This window comes from Microtus oregoni, unplaced genomic scaffold, assembly GCF_018167655.1.
Source record: "Microtus oregoni isolate MIOR12 unplaced genomic scaffold, Mior012 000002F_ref0000024, whole genome shotgun sequence".
Taxonomy (NCBI): domain Eukaryota; kingdom Metazoa; phylum Chordata; class Mammalia; order Rodentia; family Cricetidae; genus Microtus; species Microtus oregoni.
Genome location: NW_024543061.1, coordinates 10,444,969 through 10,463,461, shown reverse-complemented (window position 1 = coordinate 10,463,461; position 18,493 = coordinate 10,444,969). Strand labels below are relative to the sequence as shown.

Genomic DNA, 18,493 nt, shown 5'->3' with positions numbered 1-18,493 from the left:
GCCAGTTCAGGCACCCTCCCCTCTGCTGCGCAAGGACCTAGTTGGGGACATCCCCGTGGACACCTGGGATCCCCTCTAGAGCCAAGTCTATTGCCAACCCCAAAATGGGGCTCCCATAATGAAGATATCTTCTTCCCTGCTCCCATATCCGCCCTTCCTCCATCTCAACCACCCCACTCCCCCAAGCTCTCCCCAATCCTCCCCTTCTCCATTCTCTCTCCCCCTCTCTCCTTCCCCCACTCCACCCCACCACCATGCCCTATTGCTTAGGGTCTTAGCTGGAGTTATCCTTGTGGATTCCTCGGAATTTCTCTTGTGTCAGGTTTCTTGCTAGCTTCATAATGGTTCCCTCAATCAAAATATCTCTTTCCTTGCTCTTGTCTTTGTCCTTTCTGCACCTCAGCTACCCCATTCCCATATCTATATATTTAGAGGAGAATTAATAGTGTTTATTCATCTGCTTGATATTTCCATACTGAGGAAGCTGGAGCTGAAGCACCATTATGATTTTGCCTGAGTGAAGCTCTATTTGCCATGGGGCATAGAACTCAGCTTTAACTTGTTGGTCTGTTGTTCTTTCTCGCACACAATTTCAGGCAATTTTTTATGATGTCCCAAAGGTAAGTAACATGTGGTAGCAGTTGGAACATATAAATAGGGAGGTTTGCATTTTAGGCTAAGCAGTGAATGTGGAGATTGTGTGCCTTTTACACCATAATAAATGATGACAATCTCAGCCCCAATTATGCTGATTGTGAGGATGAAGTATGACTTCCATGTGCCTTCATTAACAGTCATATCCATGGAAGAGGGTGCTGTGTCGCATAAGTAAAATTTCATCAATATTAGACTTCCTGGCTCCAAAGAAAACAAATAAATCTTGGTTGTTTTCAGTTAATTGGTTTCTAATTAGTTGACTTTCAATCACAGTCCAAGAAATCAAATGCACCAGGGATGAAAATATTACTTGTATGAAATTAATATTTTGTAATTATACATGTGATTTTTCACTTCTTTCAATGATGTTTTATTTACTAAATTTACTAAATAAGGATAGTCAGACTTTTCCTGTTATACAAAAAAGAAAATGGAGTTTTTGTCCTTTCAGTCAGAAGAAAGTCCATTTATTTCCCTTACATACTGTGAAAACACAAGTTTAACCATAGGAGTCTTTGGATTTATAAGACCCCAGTCTCCATGTGTCTAAACTGAATGAGCAGCAGTAAACGATATCAAAGCACAATCTGAGCTCATTATAGCTGTCACAAAACCAAGTACAAAGTTTAGCAAAGACAGAGATCACAACCCAATCTGTTAGACATTTATAGGGGCAGGTATTCATTTCTCATATTCTTGACCTTGAGATTACAAACTTCCTGAATCCACATCCTGCTTGTATCTCTAAAATGATAGCTTATTAACAGTATATAGAGTATATCTTAATATGTTTATGAGAAGCAATTTACAAATTTTACATAAAATGTAAATGTATAAAATTAATGAACTATGCAAAATAAAAGGGAAATGTATGTTATTTAAATTAATATTTAATTTTCAATATTATTCTTTGTTTAATGTTTAAACCTTAACATCAAATAATCAAATTACTTTGGACATCGAATGCCATGATCTGCCTTGTAACCACTTGATTAATAACACACATTTTAAAAGAGAGATTTTTACTTGCTCACTATGACAATAGGACCATTTTCAACCAGTTACAGTACTGCTAATTCCTAGATCATTCTAGAATATGCCTTTCCAAAATAAGCACTCTTGGCAGTGCTGGTTTTCATCCAGGACTACTTGAAGAAACGCAGTTTGTTTTGTTCCCCTCTCATTTCCCCAAATCTAGAATTTGTTTTCAGATCTCCTGAAGTTGTGCAGAGAAAAATTATTAGTTTCTGCTGGGTTTGCCTTGGCTTTGAGATTATAGCTTCTCCCATTTCAATTTTCAATTGTTTCCCAGTATTTCTACCAGTGAATTCTGGGCTGTTCTTTGTCTTTCTATCCTTTGTTTAGTCCACAAACTGGAGCCCATAGTTTATTTTCCTCACTATAAGCATGGATTTAATGTACCCAACTTTCTTTATCCATTCTTTGATTGTGGGCATATAGATTGTTTCCATTTCTTGTCTATTACAACAAAAATGCTGCTATGAACATACTTGAGAAAATGTCCCTGTGGTGTGAGTGTGCTTCCTTTGCTTATAGTCCTAAAAGTGATATTGTTGGATCTTGAGGTAGACTGATTCCTAATATTCTGATAAACCACCTTACTTATTTGCACAGTAGCACTAAATGTTTGCACTCCTACCATCAATGGAGAGGATATCCCCTTACTCCACATCCTCTCAAGGATAAGGTGCCGTCAGTGTTCTTGAACTTAGCCATTCTGATTGGTGTAAGATGGCATATCAGAGTCATTTTGATTTGAGCTTCCCTGGTGACTGAAGATATTGAGCATTTATTATTGTGACTGTGCCCTCATTCTTACCTCTGGAATAAGTATTTAGCTTATTTTTGTTTTTTAATAAAAGTGTCCAGGTGAGAAACTTTGGATACTGGTTATATTGTTTTATTTTTACTTCTTTATTGGGTTGAGCTTTTATAAGTTTGAGAAAGCATCTCACTACTTTTTCCAAGCTAAATAAGAATGCACTATGTAGCCCATTCTGGCTTTGAACTTATGGCACATCTGTCTCTTTCTTGTGAGTGTTCAGATTCCTGGTATGTGTCATCATGCCTAAGTCGTTTTCATTTTATGATGTTCTCACTATGTAAGGGAATCAACAATGGAAGCCTCGGAGTGAACAGTCACATTCAATGAAAGTTTAGTTACCACATTCTCTTCTATTCCTGTCTTGGTCTTCTGTCCTTTTCTAACAGGAGCTGAGGGTCTTAGTAAACTGATCCTTAGCAATAATTGACTGAGCTCAGATGTCCATTTGTGCATTTTTCCCAATTTTAGATTCATAGCTTGCTATATGTATAATAGTATGTTGTTGAATTAGTGTTCAACAGCTCCACAATAAATTATTAACTAAAGTACAATAACTTAAAGCCACTCATAGATTCTGCAGGGTTCAGCTAGAGTCTTCCCCACAAGTCTCATATGTTGTTATGAAGGTTTCATTAAGGCTTCATTTTTCTCCTCTGGAGAAGTGAATAGTCTGCTTCCATGATCATGTTGTTGGCAGAATTATCTTGTTTGACACTGTGTGGCAGAGTGTTCCAGATCTTTGTAAGCTATTCACTGATGGTCATGCTAAAGTCCTACGGGACACTGGAAGATTCCTGGTTCATGGAATGCTTAATAGTGAACCCAGCAAAGTGAACCCATAACAGGGAGAGGACAATTTCTTTTTGGAGGGTCTTTACAAGATTAAGTCAGGTGTGCTCAGTATATTAACTCAGAAGCTGTATAAACTTGGACCATTATTACTTCCACACAATGCCTTACCTCTACAAGTGTCAGAACTGCTCACTATGCTTAGTTTTAAGTGGTTAGGTTACAGCAGGAACACCAAGTGGTAACCTTTTTGTGGTCATGAAATGATAATGTTTAGAGATTTAATTTTGTCTGTTTTATTGTCTCCTTCTGAAGTGGTCTACATAGGAAGGGGATTTAATCTGGAACTTCATGTGTTTTCAGTCTATGAACAGGATGCCAGAGCCTTTTCAAGGTGGTGAATTCAATTCAATTCTTTATGTTTCTCATGTGTTCCAAAGTGAGTATTTAGCCAACATTAATTTTAGTCTTTAGTTAAATCTGAAATAATTCAATGAACAATACAGGGTAATTCAATGCCTATTAGAAAAAGAAAGAAACAACAGTTCTGAGACTAAATCTTATTCCTTAAAAAATCTTTGAAAAAAGCCAGTCTTGGCAATGCACACCTTTAATCTGAGCTCTTGACAGGCAGAGATAGGCAGATCCTTGTGAGGTCAAGGTAGTCTGGTTTCCAGGATAGGAAGTGTGACATAGTGAGACTTGAATAATCCACTGGATAAAATTACAGATCACATACACTATCAAGCCAATTAAGAGAACAATGGGTTTTCTAGTCAGTGTGAAAGACTCTTGGTACAAAGACTAAGGAGGGTAAGATTTTAAAGTCAAAAGGTTTCAATAACATCACACCTGTTAAAGTCAAGGAATCTTTACATCTTTTCAAGCATCTGTTATAAGAACGGCGGGGCTGCTCCCTGCCACCCGGCTAGCTTTACCCGAAATAATTACACGGAAACTGTATTCTTTCAAACACTGCCTGACCCATTAGTTTCAGCCTCTTATTGGCTAGCTCTTACATATTGATCTAACCCATTTCTAATAATCTGTGTAGCCCACGAGGTGCCTTACCAGGGAAGATCTTAACCTGTGTCTGTGTTGGGTGGGAGAATCATGGCGACTGCCTGACTCGGCTTCTCTCTCCCAGCATTCTGTTCTGTCTACTCCACCTACCTAATTTTCTTTCCTATCAGGGCCAAGCAGTTTTCTTTATTAATTAACCGATGAAAGCAACAGATAAATAAAAGACCCACCTCCATCATTTCCCCTTTTTGTGTTTAAACAAAAAAGAAAGGCTTTAACTTTAACATAGTAAAATTACATATAACAAAGCAGTTATCAAGTAAGAATTACAGTTACAATATTTATATCTACTTTATCTTTTATCATAACTAAGGAAAACTATAACTATCAATTCTTCAACTCCATGAAAGACTCCAGAAGGATATAATTTTACCTAAGCAAATAAGAAATCCAAACTCTAAAAATGACAGAGAAATCTCGCTGCCTGTATAGTCACCCAAAATTCCTCTGTACCGTTGAAGCATCCGTCTTCAGCCTACAGGCCCATAGTATCCAGCAGACTTTTGCATGAAGCAGGAAATTCCAAAGACAGTTCAGTCACTTTCTGATGTGTCCTGCAGAATGTCTCGTAGACTCTTTCATAGGTCAGGAACCCCGAAAGACCATCTCACCTTTAGGCAAGTTCAGCAGTCCTCTTTCTGTGGGTTCTCTGTGTCCAGTTTATGCATCAGTCCAGGCAAGAGCAGTTTCTTGCCCAGATGGCTAACCAACTCCATAAGGAGCCTCTTCGATGCCCATCTTCCTCTTGAAGTAGATTGGTGCTGCCAGGAGCAGATGTGTCTCGTTGTCATAAAAAGCCCTAAATTATTAAAACATTAAATGCCATATTCTGCAGTCTTTGAAAGATATGAAGAATGCCTATCTAACTGAAATATATCTCTATATCTAGAAAATCTAACATGACTACAAGCTTGACTATTATCGATGATTATCCATTAACAACCTATATTTCCTAATTATACATCATATTTTTAAATGAAGTACACAATCACAATACCTTAATCGATATCAGAAATGCATATACATATAACAAAATTGACCTTAAAATCCATACCAATGCAAATTATTCATATCTATATCATATCCCCCTTTAAATGTAAAATAACAGTTATAAACAATATTTGCGAACATGGGCGCAGTTTTTTTCTCTCCAAACTACTTCCTGCTGAATGGGGGCACTGTTAATTATATCTTTCATGGGGTAACCTGTGTACCAGGGTCATCTCAGTTGGCAGTTGAGCGAAGCAATTTTTTGAGGGTGTTCACAGCAACCTTTCAGGAGGGCGTGGTCTATCATACCATATTGGGATAGACACAATCCACAGGGTCTCATCCTCTCTGAAAACAAAAGAAGAAACTTTCCAAAGCATCATATCCTTAGACCCAAATTCTGAAGTCATACCCTCATGATATCCATTCTGGTTCCACTTGGCAGCCCATATAATGAAATGTCTCTCTGTACTTAGCTCCTTTACAGTCAAAAACTTTAAAGAAAACACAATAATACAAAGAATCCAGACTCTCTGTGAATTTTCCATTTTTACATGGCTTATTTTTGTTTATTTATTTTAATCTATAACTATCTGTACTCTGTCTCTTTAATGACTTTACCCTTTTTTAAGGGCATTAACTGTATTCTCTCTATATATTTTTTTTTCTTCTCTCTCCCAAGCCTACATACATTCATCAGTGTGACCCATAGAGGTCTTTTATGTCTGAATCTATCCTATTGTGAATCTGTAATTTTTTTACTATCCAGGAGTATTTCTTAAAATGTTAAGCAGTTTTTAAAAACTTAAGTTGCGCTATGTAGAGGTAATATGGTACCACCTGTTTTCTGCCCAGTCCAAACCTTAGCTGTGCTGTTATTATGGTAATTACGGTAGTTCCTGCCTGAGACCAGCACAGTTCAGCATGGCAGAGCTGAGCAGCTCCTGCCTCAGAGCCATTTGGTGCCCCTGAGCCACACACAGTTCCAGGCACACAGCAGTCCACAATGCCATCAAGCAAGCTGTAGCACTTTACTCCAAATGCTCCATTCGAAAGCTCTGTCTCCCGCAGGAGTCAGACAGAGATCGCAATGACAGCACAGCCCAGAAAGCCGGCATTTTAAAACAGCCAGTTTTAAACTATTATTGTTTCTCAGGAAGGCCTTGGTTCTGCCTCTAATTGAAGTGTTAGACTTTGCTGGCTCCCCATAGGAAGTATTACCCTCTCTGAGGAGTGGATGGGAGGTGGGGAGAAAGGTTGGGGATGTGGGATGAGGGGAGGGAGTGGGAATTTGGGTAGGTATGTAAAATGAGAAATGATCGTTTTAAAAAATTAATTTAAAAAAATTAATTTTTTTCTCCATTATGTATTTCGCTAACTAAAGTCATGTGATATTGGATCCTATAGTGTGAAACTAAAGTACTTTGAATACAACCACACTTAAGAGCATTCTTAATTCTTCTATGACTTGTGAGTTTTCACTGCTATGTATATGAGGAATCTTCTTGTCTAATGATTTTTTTTTCTTAGCCTTGTCTTCATATAACATTGTTAGACTATATTTGACCAAAAGTACTTCTTGATCCTGTAACTTCCTCCAAACTGGGTAGCTTCTCAAAAGGCAAGATCTTTATGTTTGCAATCAGGTAAATAAAACACGGTTTCAACTTATCATTTTCTAAATACAAAAGCATAATTTTGTTTACTGATGAAGGGAAATATTTCAATTGATTCCAATTTTCTAAAACATTGTCCACTGTGATTTTCATGATGGTGTGGCATTTATAATGTTTCTCATAGTTCTTGAGAAAAGGTGGAAACAATTCACATTTCTTACCTATTTCAGAAAAGCACTCAGAGAATAATAAAATTTCATATAGACATTGCATTTAAAGGTGAGATGTATTACATTTTCTTTTTCAAATGCCTTACTATTGTTTGTAGGCATACTAAGCAAGCCATATGCTGGATAATGCTGTTCCTTTATTACTTTAATTTTACTGTGATAAGCTTTTAATGTCATATAAAATTCCATCCTACAAAGAGTATGTTAACCTTATGATTTTAAGAATAATTGGCATTTTTAGCTAAATAGTTTTGTGTTTAATAGTTTGCTATTTGTTGATGGAATTGTAACTAACAGATTAATTTTCCAAAGAAACTTTCCTAATTGTATTAGTTTATTTCAGCATGTTCTAACTTATAAAAATAAAATTTATTTTTTTGTACAGTAAAAAAAAAAATAATAAAACAGCCAGTTTTTTCCTGCTGCTGAGTCAGGAAAATATCTTTGTGGCAAGCCACCCACAAACAGCCAAAAGCTGTGTTAAACTCTCTCTCCCTTTTTTTAAAGTCCTCTCAGGTTTTTAAGTGAATTTAGTCCATCACATTGGACGCCACTGTTATAAGAACGGCGGGGCTGCTTCCAGCCACCCTGCTAGCTTTACCCGAAATAATTACACAGAAACTGTATTCTTTTAAACACTGCCTGGCCCATTAGTTTCAGCCTCTTATTGGCTAGCTCTTACATATTGATCTAACCCATTTCTAATAATCTGTGTAGCCCACGAGGTGCCTTACCAGGGAAGATCTTAACCTGTGTCTGTGTTGGGTGGGAGAATCATGGCGACTGCCTGACTCGGCTTCTCTCTCCCAGCATTCTGTTCTGTCTACTCTGCCTACCTAATTTTCTGTCCTATCAAGGCCAAGCAGTTTTCTTTATTAATTACCCAATGAAAGCAACAGATAAATACAAGACCCACCTCCATCAAGCATCACACAGGGTCATTCCTCAAGATGAACCAACCTGTTTTTACATATCATAATCACTTCTTAACAAGAAAGAAGGTGCTTTCTGGTGTTTTAAAACACATTATGAAAAGGAGTGAGAAGTCATTTCTTTAAAGATACATGGGACTCCTATAAGACAAGTTGTTTGAGTCTCAAAAAAAAAAGAAAGAAAGAAAAAGAATCTATGAAATCAGTAGTCAATTAAAGCCATCAAAAGGGATGGATAACTAAAGGACAGAGAAGAAGACATGAAATAGAACTCCAGAAATCACTGAAACAATGATATGCACAGCAGGAAATGAACACTGTACATATTGTGGTAAAGATAACACTCACCTGATTTATAGTTGTACATAGAGACCTTCAAGAGTCCATTTTTAGCTGTCCATGTGGAAAGACAAATTATAGTTCATAAGATACTGAATGCTCAGTGTCCTTCAGTCTCACAATGAATACTGCTTCTGCTCCGGCTTCACTGATGGTTCTGTCTCTATTTATTAGATATATCTTAGATATATCTGTATTTAGTATCACACATGGGATACTAGTCTCTCCCGTTTTATCAGTCCAGAAGTTATAAAGTATGAACTGCAAAAGAGACCTTTGCTCATGCTCTGAATAAAATGTAATAAGACAAAACAGCTTCCTACATCTTGTATTTGTGATGAGGATCTTTCAAGTTTAACTAGAATTTTTTCTTGATGTAAGATCCCATGAAAATTACACAACTCTATTGTAGTACCTGAGGCCAAGATGACCCAGCTAATTTATCTTATCTTCTGTTAAACTCTCTGCTTTTGAAGAACCCCCACTCCGGATAATAGCTTATCATAGTGTCTGCTAAACTGCTTTATTATACAAACCTCCCCCTGCAGCTGCAGACCAAGACAACAGGATGTGTATTTTGCCTTTAAACCCCTGTAGTCTAATACTCAGGGACAAACGTGGGCCCAAATTAGCCTAGTGTACTCCCAGCCTCTTGGATTGGCTAAACTGTGTCTGAGTGGTCATAATTGGGGATATTCCCATCACAAAAGTGTTTTGAATTTAGTTAATATGACTCAGGGTTTTTTAAAACATGATGTCAGGGCCTAGGAGATGGCTCAGCCTTTAAGAGCACTAGCAGTGTTCTTAAATTATCTAGCAGATAATTCCCAGTACCTATATGGCAGCTAACAATCATCCATAGCTGCAGTTCCAGGGAATTTAATACCCTCTTCTGGTCTTTGTGATCATTGAACAAACATGGTGTACAACACCAAAACTCAATATATATATATAATAAAATTAAATGAAGAAATATAATATTATTATAAAGAAAACCCATAAAAAATTGAAGCAATGCCTTACTCCAAGATAAAAACTACTACAATCAATGATTGATAAGAGTGGGGAAATTAATTTTATTTCTGCAAGTGTCCCTCTGATAGATTATTTAATCCTAAGTGGTCTGTCCTAAATACATGCCTATATGATTAATATTAAGTGGAGTCAGTAGGATACATATGTGTGTATATGTTTCTACATGTATGTGTTCATGCCTGTAGCAATTAAGGATAAAGAGGTCATGAATTTGAGAGTTCAAGAACACAGAGATGTATGTAGGAGAGAAAGAGGATGAAATGTTGTAGCTACAGTACTTGTTTCCCAGGCACCACTGGTGGAGTAGTCTCACACAGCATCTCTATATCTGCCCTTATCCCTCTGGTTACTGATCCAATGGTCAGAATGCCATCCCTCAGTCTACAGAGATTCTATAGACTCCCGTAGAAAGAAAGCCTTCATCACCTGTAAGATGAGTGAGTCTTCCCTACAGTAACAGAAATTACAGTTTCCCCCAGGACCAGCAGTATTCTCAATAGACCACCACAAAAGACTCCCTGTTATTATGATTTGACCAGTTTTGATAAGGCCCTCTATCTGACTCTGAGTTGATCTGGGAAAGAATTCATCCTCAGATTGCTAACATAGCACTTAACTGTTTTTCAGTTTGTCACTGTCATTATAACCTGAAGAGTCATCCTTTGGTGTCTAAGTGGATCACTGGCAATAAGTTTCCAAAAGAGCAAAGCCAAGATCTAGACCCAGAGTACCTGTGAAAGAAACAGTTGAAAACAGTCATATGTGGACAGTGAATATGAATAATGATAGGACTGAGAACAGACTGCCTGGTGCTTTATCTTGTCCCATTTCTCTTGTCTGTGATCTTAAAAAAACAACTTTGAAGACAGAAGCAACTAACCCAAAGGAAGCAGACTAGAGAAAATGTTTGTTCTCTCCTTGACATCTTCCTCTCCCAAATTCCCTCTGGGCACTAAGGCGTCTCCTTTTCCTTGTTGTATAGTTTTATTGGTTCTTATCATCTTATCTCATTATTCTGTCAGACATCTAGATACTTGTAGGCAATGACCAGTGTAAAGGAGAGCACAGTAAAGAAACCACCAAAATAGTCTCTTCCTAATTTTCAGGAATGTTTTGTTGCAGATATGAGAAAACATCCAGAGGCATCAGAAAGTTTCCAGAGCAGAGAGAAAATGAAGCAGGCCGGACATGGCCAGGGCTATCTCTTGGTAGCAGATAGAAGAAGGAGAATAATAGAGAATAACAAGGAGGGAAATAGTAGAGAATAGTGGATCAGAGGGAAAACCTTGTTGTTATAAAGGGAGCAGGGATCTGGGAGGAAGGAAGACTGTGAACTCTAACAATCTAGAGGTTGCCATAGTTGGACATGTTAAAAGAGCTATGATACTCGCTTCGGGTATAACATGCTTCCTTAGTGAGGGTTTCTATTACTGTGAAAAACACTAGGACCACAACAACTCTTATAAAGGAATACATTTAATTGGGTTTTCTTATTTACAGATAAAGGGTTCAGCCCATTATCATCATAGTGGTACATAGTGGCATCAAAGCAGATATGGTACTGGAGAAGTAACTGAGATTCCTATACCTTGTAAGGAACAGGAAATTGTCTGAGATACTGAGCAGTATCTTAAGCATATTTGAGATCTAAAATCTCATCTCCACAGTAAAATACTTACTCAAACAAGACCACACTTACCCCAACTAGGCCACACTTCCTAATAGTGGCAATCCCGTGGGGTGCATTTTCTTAGGAACCATAACAGATGCATAACAAGTACTTGTGAATAAGAACTGAGGGAAATTAGAGGTTAGCTTGGACTTTAATACACAACGACAGGTGTTTATTAATGGAGAATAATATGCCCCTTCTATCTAGGGCAAAAGAATTGACCCATTTTTCAATTTCCTGAGCAATTATGGCTTTATTTAACCACCAAAAATGTTTTAACAGTCCAGCTTGAATGGAGCCTACATTAAATTTTAGACCAAGTCAGTAAACTGGTCCACCCCTTTGGGTTGGTTGGTGTTTTCCTTTAGTCCTAACAGTTTAACTTTCTTGATATATATTACTGAATGAAAAGAAAATAAATAAAAGGAACACATAAATAATTTCAGACCAGCAAAATAAGGAGGGGGAAAGCCCCACACTATCACAATAAAATAACAGGAACAAACAAATGCTGGTTTACTCATAACTCTCAATAAATATCAGTGGTCTTAGTTCCCTAATAAAATTCACAAAAAAACAGAATGGATTTGAAAACTGGATTCATCTTTCTGCTGGATCTGAGAGACATACCTTAACATTAAGGGAAGACATTACCTCAGAATAAAAGAAGGAAATGTATTTTAAACAAAAATACCCAAGAATCAAGCTGATGTAGTCTCTCTAATATATGACAAAACAGACTTCAAACCAAAGCAATAGTAACTTTCATCGCTATAACAACATGCCTTAATAATCTTGAACACCTTAATAAATGCCTTACAAATGAGTCTTGTACATATATCTGGGCACATGTCCTTTACATAATTCTTATCTTCATTTTTGAAGTTCTATATTTCTGACATATAACTTATTTTTGGGCTGAAGAATTTCCTTTCAGTGCTTTTATTTTAAAAAATTGCCTGGGGGTGGCTGGGTGAGAAAAGTGTAAAGATCTGGTTCTCACCACAGGATCCCACATAAAGCTAGATGCAGTGGTAGCATAAGACTATACTTGGAGTGACGCTGTAGCAAGATGAGAGACAAGACAGGAGACAAGAGAATCATAAGAAGAGCCTGGGCCATGGTGCTTTTAATGGTCATGCTGAAAAATAAGAGACCTTGTCTCAGATAAGGCAGAAAACATCAGCCACACCCAATTTTGTCCTCTTATTTTCTTCACATGCCATGGCAAGAACGTTGCCCTCTACACATGAACATGAAAACATATGGACTGTCTTGGGCTCACTATCTGTGGTAAACAGATATGTAAGCAGAATTAGGAAAATGCTTGTCACACAGAAGTATCAAGTATAAAAGCCCACTGCCTTTTTTAAAAACTCAGAGGTATGTTAATCCAACATACTTTTGGTCTCTCAACTCCAAATAAGGGAACAAGGAGTGGAGGTTAGTACAGGCCATCTTCATTAACCATAACAAGATTTCTGTCTTCCTTGTTATCCCAGTCTCTAACCCTTGTTAACACAACTCCTTGAGGAGACCAAAGAGTTCACAACCTTAGGTTTAATAGATGCCTTCTCTGAAAGTCTTTGCCTGTCGTTGTACTGTACTTCAGGATTACAAACTACTGCATCTGTGTTTGATGGAGAATTTGTGTGGTTCTGTGGATCTTAACTTTGGTTTGAATGGAAGGCACTTTACCATCTCCCCCTATTGTTTCCTTTTCATATAAGGATAACCATGTGATATACTGTAGCAAGAAGGAGAAGAAGGGATAAACTATGCTAAAGAACGTCCTATAAGGAATTTATAGCTGGAGTTGAGTATCACAGAGGAAAACCAGCATGCAGATTTAAAAGATCATTGTCACCTCAGTCTGAAAGAGTAACTAAAGATTAGTGAACCACACTGATGTACCAAACAAGATATGAAATGTTACTGTTCTTACCATGACTGTTACCATCACCACCAGCACCATCTTCATTAATGGATGATAAAACACAAAGGCAGCATGAAAAGTAAAATATTAGTTTCCTTATCTATAAAATGAAGATGGACTCATTTAAATCCCAAGAGCTCTGCATGTAATATATGGAGAAGGACCTATGAAATTTCTTTCATAAGTTATGAAGTAGATCACCCAAATGTTGAGAATCTTTTGAGTATGTGGCTCTCTTTCTTTTACCTAGAACTACTGTCTCTTTCTTTCGTAAAATAAATGCATTCCTCCATTTAATACCACCCAAAAAAGAGGCTTTCTTCATGCCCTGTATCTGGCTCATCATACCTTTTTATTTTTGTAGACCCTACAAATAAAGTCACCCAGTTGGGAATATATTGCTTCAGGGGTTCCTAGACAGCTCTCACTGTGGAGAGACACTATTAAAGAACCTATCTGAATTTTCTTCTTCATAAGTTAGTGTATTTCAATAGTTGTAAGACATTCTCTTTCTGTCTCCACTGAAGAAATCTCTCAGGATTCTAATAAAGTTTCCTCATCATCATCTGTTTTAAAAACCTTGCAAACTAACCACAGTTATAATTTCCCTAATCATAGACTTCTTTAGGATAATCTATAATTCTATCAATATTAAGAGAATTTATAATTCTCCAGCATAATCCCCAATTACATTCTAAACAATTGTCCTATACCCTCAGAATAGTTTAGTTCACTCCTTAAGGAAACTTCCTGAACTAAACTAAGACTAATATAGAAAACCACAAACTTTTATTGCACTTAGCATAAACCTCAAACTTACTGCAGACTTCCGAAATCTAGCAGTCTCAGTCCCACGTTGGCTTCTAAGCATATTTTTTGTCTTCTTTGACAAAAGCTTTCCAAGTACCCATACATTCCAGACCTTCTCCCTTAATAAAAGGGCATAGGAATTTGTAAAGGACTCCCATCTGAGATTTGTAATGCCAAATCTCTTCTCTTAAAAATGTTCTGAAGTAGCTCTTCCTAAAAATGAATTTCCTGTCCTTGTTTTTCTGTTACATCACCGAGAGTTCAGCTACTATTCATCTTTTGTTGTTGTTATTGTTTTATTAATCATATTGTGATTTTTTGGTTCTGTTTTATTTTGATCTTTTTAAAATTTGATCTGAATTACATTTCTAAGTGATTTTTTATATTTTAAAGTAGTTTCAGGTTCATTGAAGAAGGAAATTTGTCAATGGAACAGATGTTAAGTTGTTAGTTTCATATAAATGATAATATATGTACACACTTAATGGGACTCTATGAGAACAGTGACAAAAATCTTTACACACACACACACACACACACACACATACACACATATAGACTGTGCCTATTTGCTTTAATGTGTAGCATACACTAACGTAGGCTGGAGGAAAATTTGAATTCCTCTCTCCTCAGCAATTGAAAAGCTTAGATTACAGGCATTCATTAACAAGCTGGGCAGAGGCATGATTCTTGAAATCACAACATGTGGTATGGTAAGAATATTGATGGTGTTAGAGAATATCTTAGTCAGAGTATATAGGAATGTCAATCAAAATAGCACTTAACACTTAGGTCTCACTACCACCAACCATCCTATCAATAAAACTCAATAAGTTTGAAAGTGACATAAGTTAAAACCTCGTCCACACCCCACACATTGTGAAACTATGGAAGTAGTTTTGATTGTGTCCATAAATTAAAACATACATTAACAGAGCTTAGAGTAACACTATTTCTGCCTGTAATGCCTCGAAAGATCTAGAGGATTCTAGAGGAGGAGACTACAGAGGAGCAGAAAAGTGTGGGAGGAAACTGGTTGAACTATGGAGACTCCTTAGCCATGACTGCAGCACAAAGAGTCACCCTCAGTTGCAAGGTTACTGCTCTCTACATAGAACAATAACAGCAAACTATTAAGCCTGATACCAACAAAAGAAGAGGCAGACCATTATTCTGTTCTTCTGGGAATCTACCAGGGAATTTTTTTTATTTTATTGAGCTATACGTTTTTCTCTGTTGCCCTCCCTTTCTTTCCCCTTCCCTTCAAACTGAAGGCATAAGTCACAAACAATCCCACACCAGTTTGTAATTATGATTAAAAGAATGGTTATTTATTTAAAGGGGAAAACTTACAGATCACAGTCCCAGACAACAGCCCTCTGCACAGTCAGGAAAGGAGCCTCGTTGCCGGAAGCCAGAGAGAGAGAGAGGAGAGGGAAGTGGCCGCTTTTTTTAAAAGGAGAGAGACCACACCCCAATGGGCTGGTATCTCAGTGGCTATTGGCTAAAGGAGCGGAAGGAGCTCCCGCAACATCAAACCTCTCCCATGATCCGCATACTCAAGAGATCTTGTCTTTTACAACTTCTCGTGTAGATTAGATCCATGTATGTCTCTCTTAGGGTCCCCTTTGTTGTCTAGGTTCTTCGGGATTGTGATTTGTGGGCTGTTTTTCTTTGTTTTATGTTTAAAAACTGCTTATGAGTGAATACATATTATATTTGTTTTTCTGGGTCTGGGTTACCTCACTCAAGATAACGTTTTTAGCTCCATTCATTTGCCTGCAAATTTTAAGATATCTTTATTTTTCTCTGCTGTATAGTACTCCATTCTGTAAATGCACTATATTTTCCTTATCCATTCTTCAGTCAAGAGGCATATAGGTTGTTTTCAGTTTCTGGCTATGACAAAAAAAATGCTGCTATGAGGGTATTTGACTGTTTCAGTGGCAGTGGTGGTGTGGGAAAATGGTTTGTATTATGTCAATTATATTTTAAATAAATGCTGATTGGCCAGTAGCAATGCAGGAAGTATAGGCAGGACAACCAGACAGGAAGTAGAGGCAGATCAATGAGAACAGGATAATTCTGGGAAGGAGGAAGCCCATTCCTCTGCAGTCCTGTCCAGACACAGAAGAAGCAAGATGTAACTGCCTGGCTGAATACGGTACCAAGCCACACGGCTAACATAGACAAGAGTAATGGGTTAATATATGTTGTAAGAGTTAATAAGAAGCCTGAGCTAACAGGCCAATCAGTTTATTGTGAATGTACATGTCTGTGTAATTTCGTTGGGACTTAATGACTGTTGGAACTGGGCAGGATAAAGATACACAGAAACCTTGACAACACAGTGAGATCTCATTCTCACCACCAGCAGCATTTATACTGAAGGTGTGACAGGTTATTGCTGTGAACATGGTTGTAGACTCCTCCTCAAATCCCCTTGAGATGTCAGCCTGTCAGCCAGTGTCTGAAGGAGTAGCTTTTCTCTCCCTACACACAGCCTGGTATTCAAACGCCATCCTTTCTGACCAAGAATCAGCGTGCCCTGACCTTTTCATGAATAGATCTGAAAGCCCAGGAGAGCATTCAGGGTCTAATGTGTCCTTTTATTTAATGGGAGTGACTACATTGTACAAGATGTCATGGTTTGTTTCCCGTAGTTTTGCTTAGTTTGATTTCATGGGGTTAATGCCGATTTGATATAACATACCTCCTTTTTTATGGTTGTGTCCTTTAATAGAGCAAGTAGTTTGGAAACAATTCAAGAATATTCATATCATATTTAGCCAGTCATATTTTTCAAATATATAATCTTTAAATTACAGCAATGATTTTTTCTGTACTGAATTTCTGACACTCCTTATGTATAAATTTATTTGATTCTGAATTATTTTGTTTAAAAAGTTACACTGATTATCAGGACTCATGGCAATATAAAATTCACTTGAATTAGGCAGGAATGTATACTTTAAATTCTTTGGCAATAACTGAACGTCTAAATAATTTAACTGATACACATTTGCCTGCCTGAGTGCAAAAGACTCTCTGTATTTGTCATACGGATAAAACACAGATGGGTAGCAACAGAGCCTCAGATGTCTCTCACCAACAGATCCTGATCCTTATTTATACTTTACTTACTAAAAAAAAACTATCTTTGTTGGTATATACTCATAATATATAATGTCGGATCTCATAAAACAAATTCTTTCAAGGTTATGATCTATAAACTATATTTATACCCTATCCTTTTAAGTTTTTAGTATCAAACTGAAACAAGCTAAACTTGTCTGAGAGGGGGAAACCTCACCTGAGAAAAATGCCTTCAAAATATTGGGCTGTGGGCAAGTCTGTAGGACATTTTTTTTTTAACTAGTTGACCTTTTAATGTATTCATTGAACTGACAATACAAGTTGTGGTAATTAAAGATTTCCATTCCTACGAGGAGCTGAATGTCTGCCCATCGTCAAACAAACTGTGAAAAGCAACTGTGGAACCGCTTCATCTTTAGAGACGCGCTGCAGACCTTCCGAGGGGGAGTGAGCCACCGGAGTGCAGGCAGGCGAAAGGAAAAGGCAGGACAGCCCATCCCGACAACCACATCGCATGTGAAGGTGGTGAATGTACAGATCCAAACAGCAGGCTCTCAAGGGCACAGAACAGCAACAGGATATTCATGAGGAGCCCCAGGGAGAGCCTGTAATCCTGAGACTTGGAAAGCTTTAGCTTCCGGACAAGCCTGGGCTACTCAGCGCCTGACCAGCTGGAGGATCCATCCAGGGTGACAGGGGGCCAGAGTCTTCATCCTCATCAAAAAATTCCTCTTGGTAGGAACTTTCTAGAATGAACTGACAGGAGGATCCCGGCTGGAGGACTAGCAGGTCATCCTCTGGCATTTCCAGGCCAGCGCCCCACTGCGGGCTGGCGGACAAGGACCCAGGCTGTCCAAGATGGTCTGGAGCCTGGAGGTCCTCGGGCACCAGGATGATGGTGTGTTCAGGGAGCTCCACTTCCAAGACCGAGGTGAGATTCGACTCCAGCAGTAGGTCGACGTCATCCACCTGCAGTTGCACGGCAGAGCCGGTGGCCAGGTACACCACGGAAGTGGGCACATCGCTGGCGGACCCTGCGGGCTCTTCCAGGCCGGGTGTCGCCGGGGGCTCTTCGAGGTCACGTCGCTGGTCAGGGCTGGGTTCTTGTGGCTGCGGTGTCGAGCAGGGTTCCGCGTTGGCGCCTGGGCTGAGGGGCCGCACTCCCCGCATGTTGGTGGTGATACGGAGTTAGAGAGGCGTGGAGTGCAGCGCGGATAGGTGCGACAGGCGGCTGAAGTCTGGCGCTCTGGGCACCTGGGCTCTGCCTAGAGCAGGGAAATCTCGGAGCTTGGGCACGCAAAGCCCGGACAGTTTTTTAATTAGTGATCGAGGGGGCCCAACATTCCACTGTGGGTAAAGATTGCTCTTTATATGTATTCCTGAGTTCTACAATAATGCAGACTGAGCAAGCTATGAGAAAGGAGCCAGTAAGCAATTCTCTTCCAATGTCTCTGGGATGTTT

The 18,493-nt window shown here is 38.4% G+C and overlaps 1 protein-coding gene across 1 annotated transcript; it reads right to left on the bottom strand.

Annotated features, from left to right (window-relative positions):
* Positions 1–17,661: 17,661 nt before the first annotated feature.
* LOC121433205 (proline-rich protein 23A3-like) lies at positions 17,662–18,201 on the bottom strand. Its single transcript, XM_041631552.1, has one exon. The coding sequence runs from the start codon at positions 18,199–18,201 to the stop codon at positions 17,662–17,664; it is 540 nt and encodes a 179-aa protein (XP_041487486.1).
* Between the last annotated feature and the right edge of the window lie 292 nt (positions 18,202–18,493).

Bases quoted from the DNA above. Each gene is read 5' to 3' on its own strand.
- LOC121433205 (XM_041631552.1), bottom strand. From the start codon at position 18,201: ATGCGGGGAGTGCGGCCCCTCAGCCCAGGCGCCAACGCGGAACCCTGC.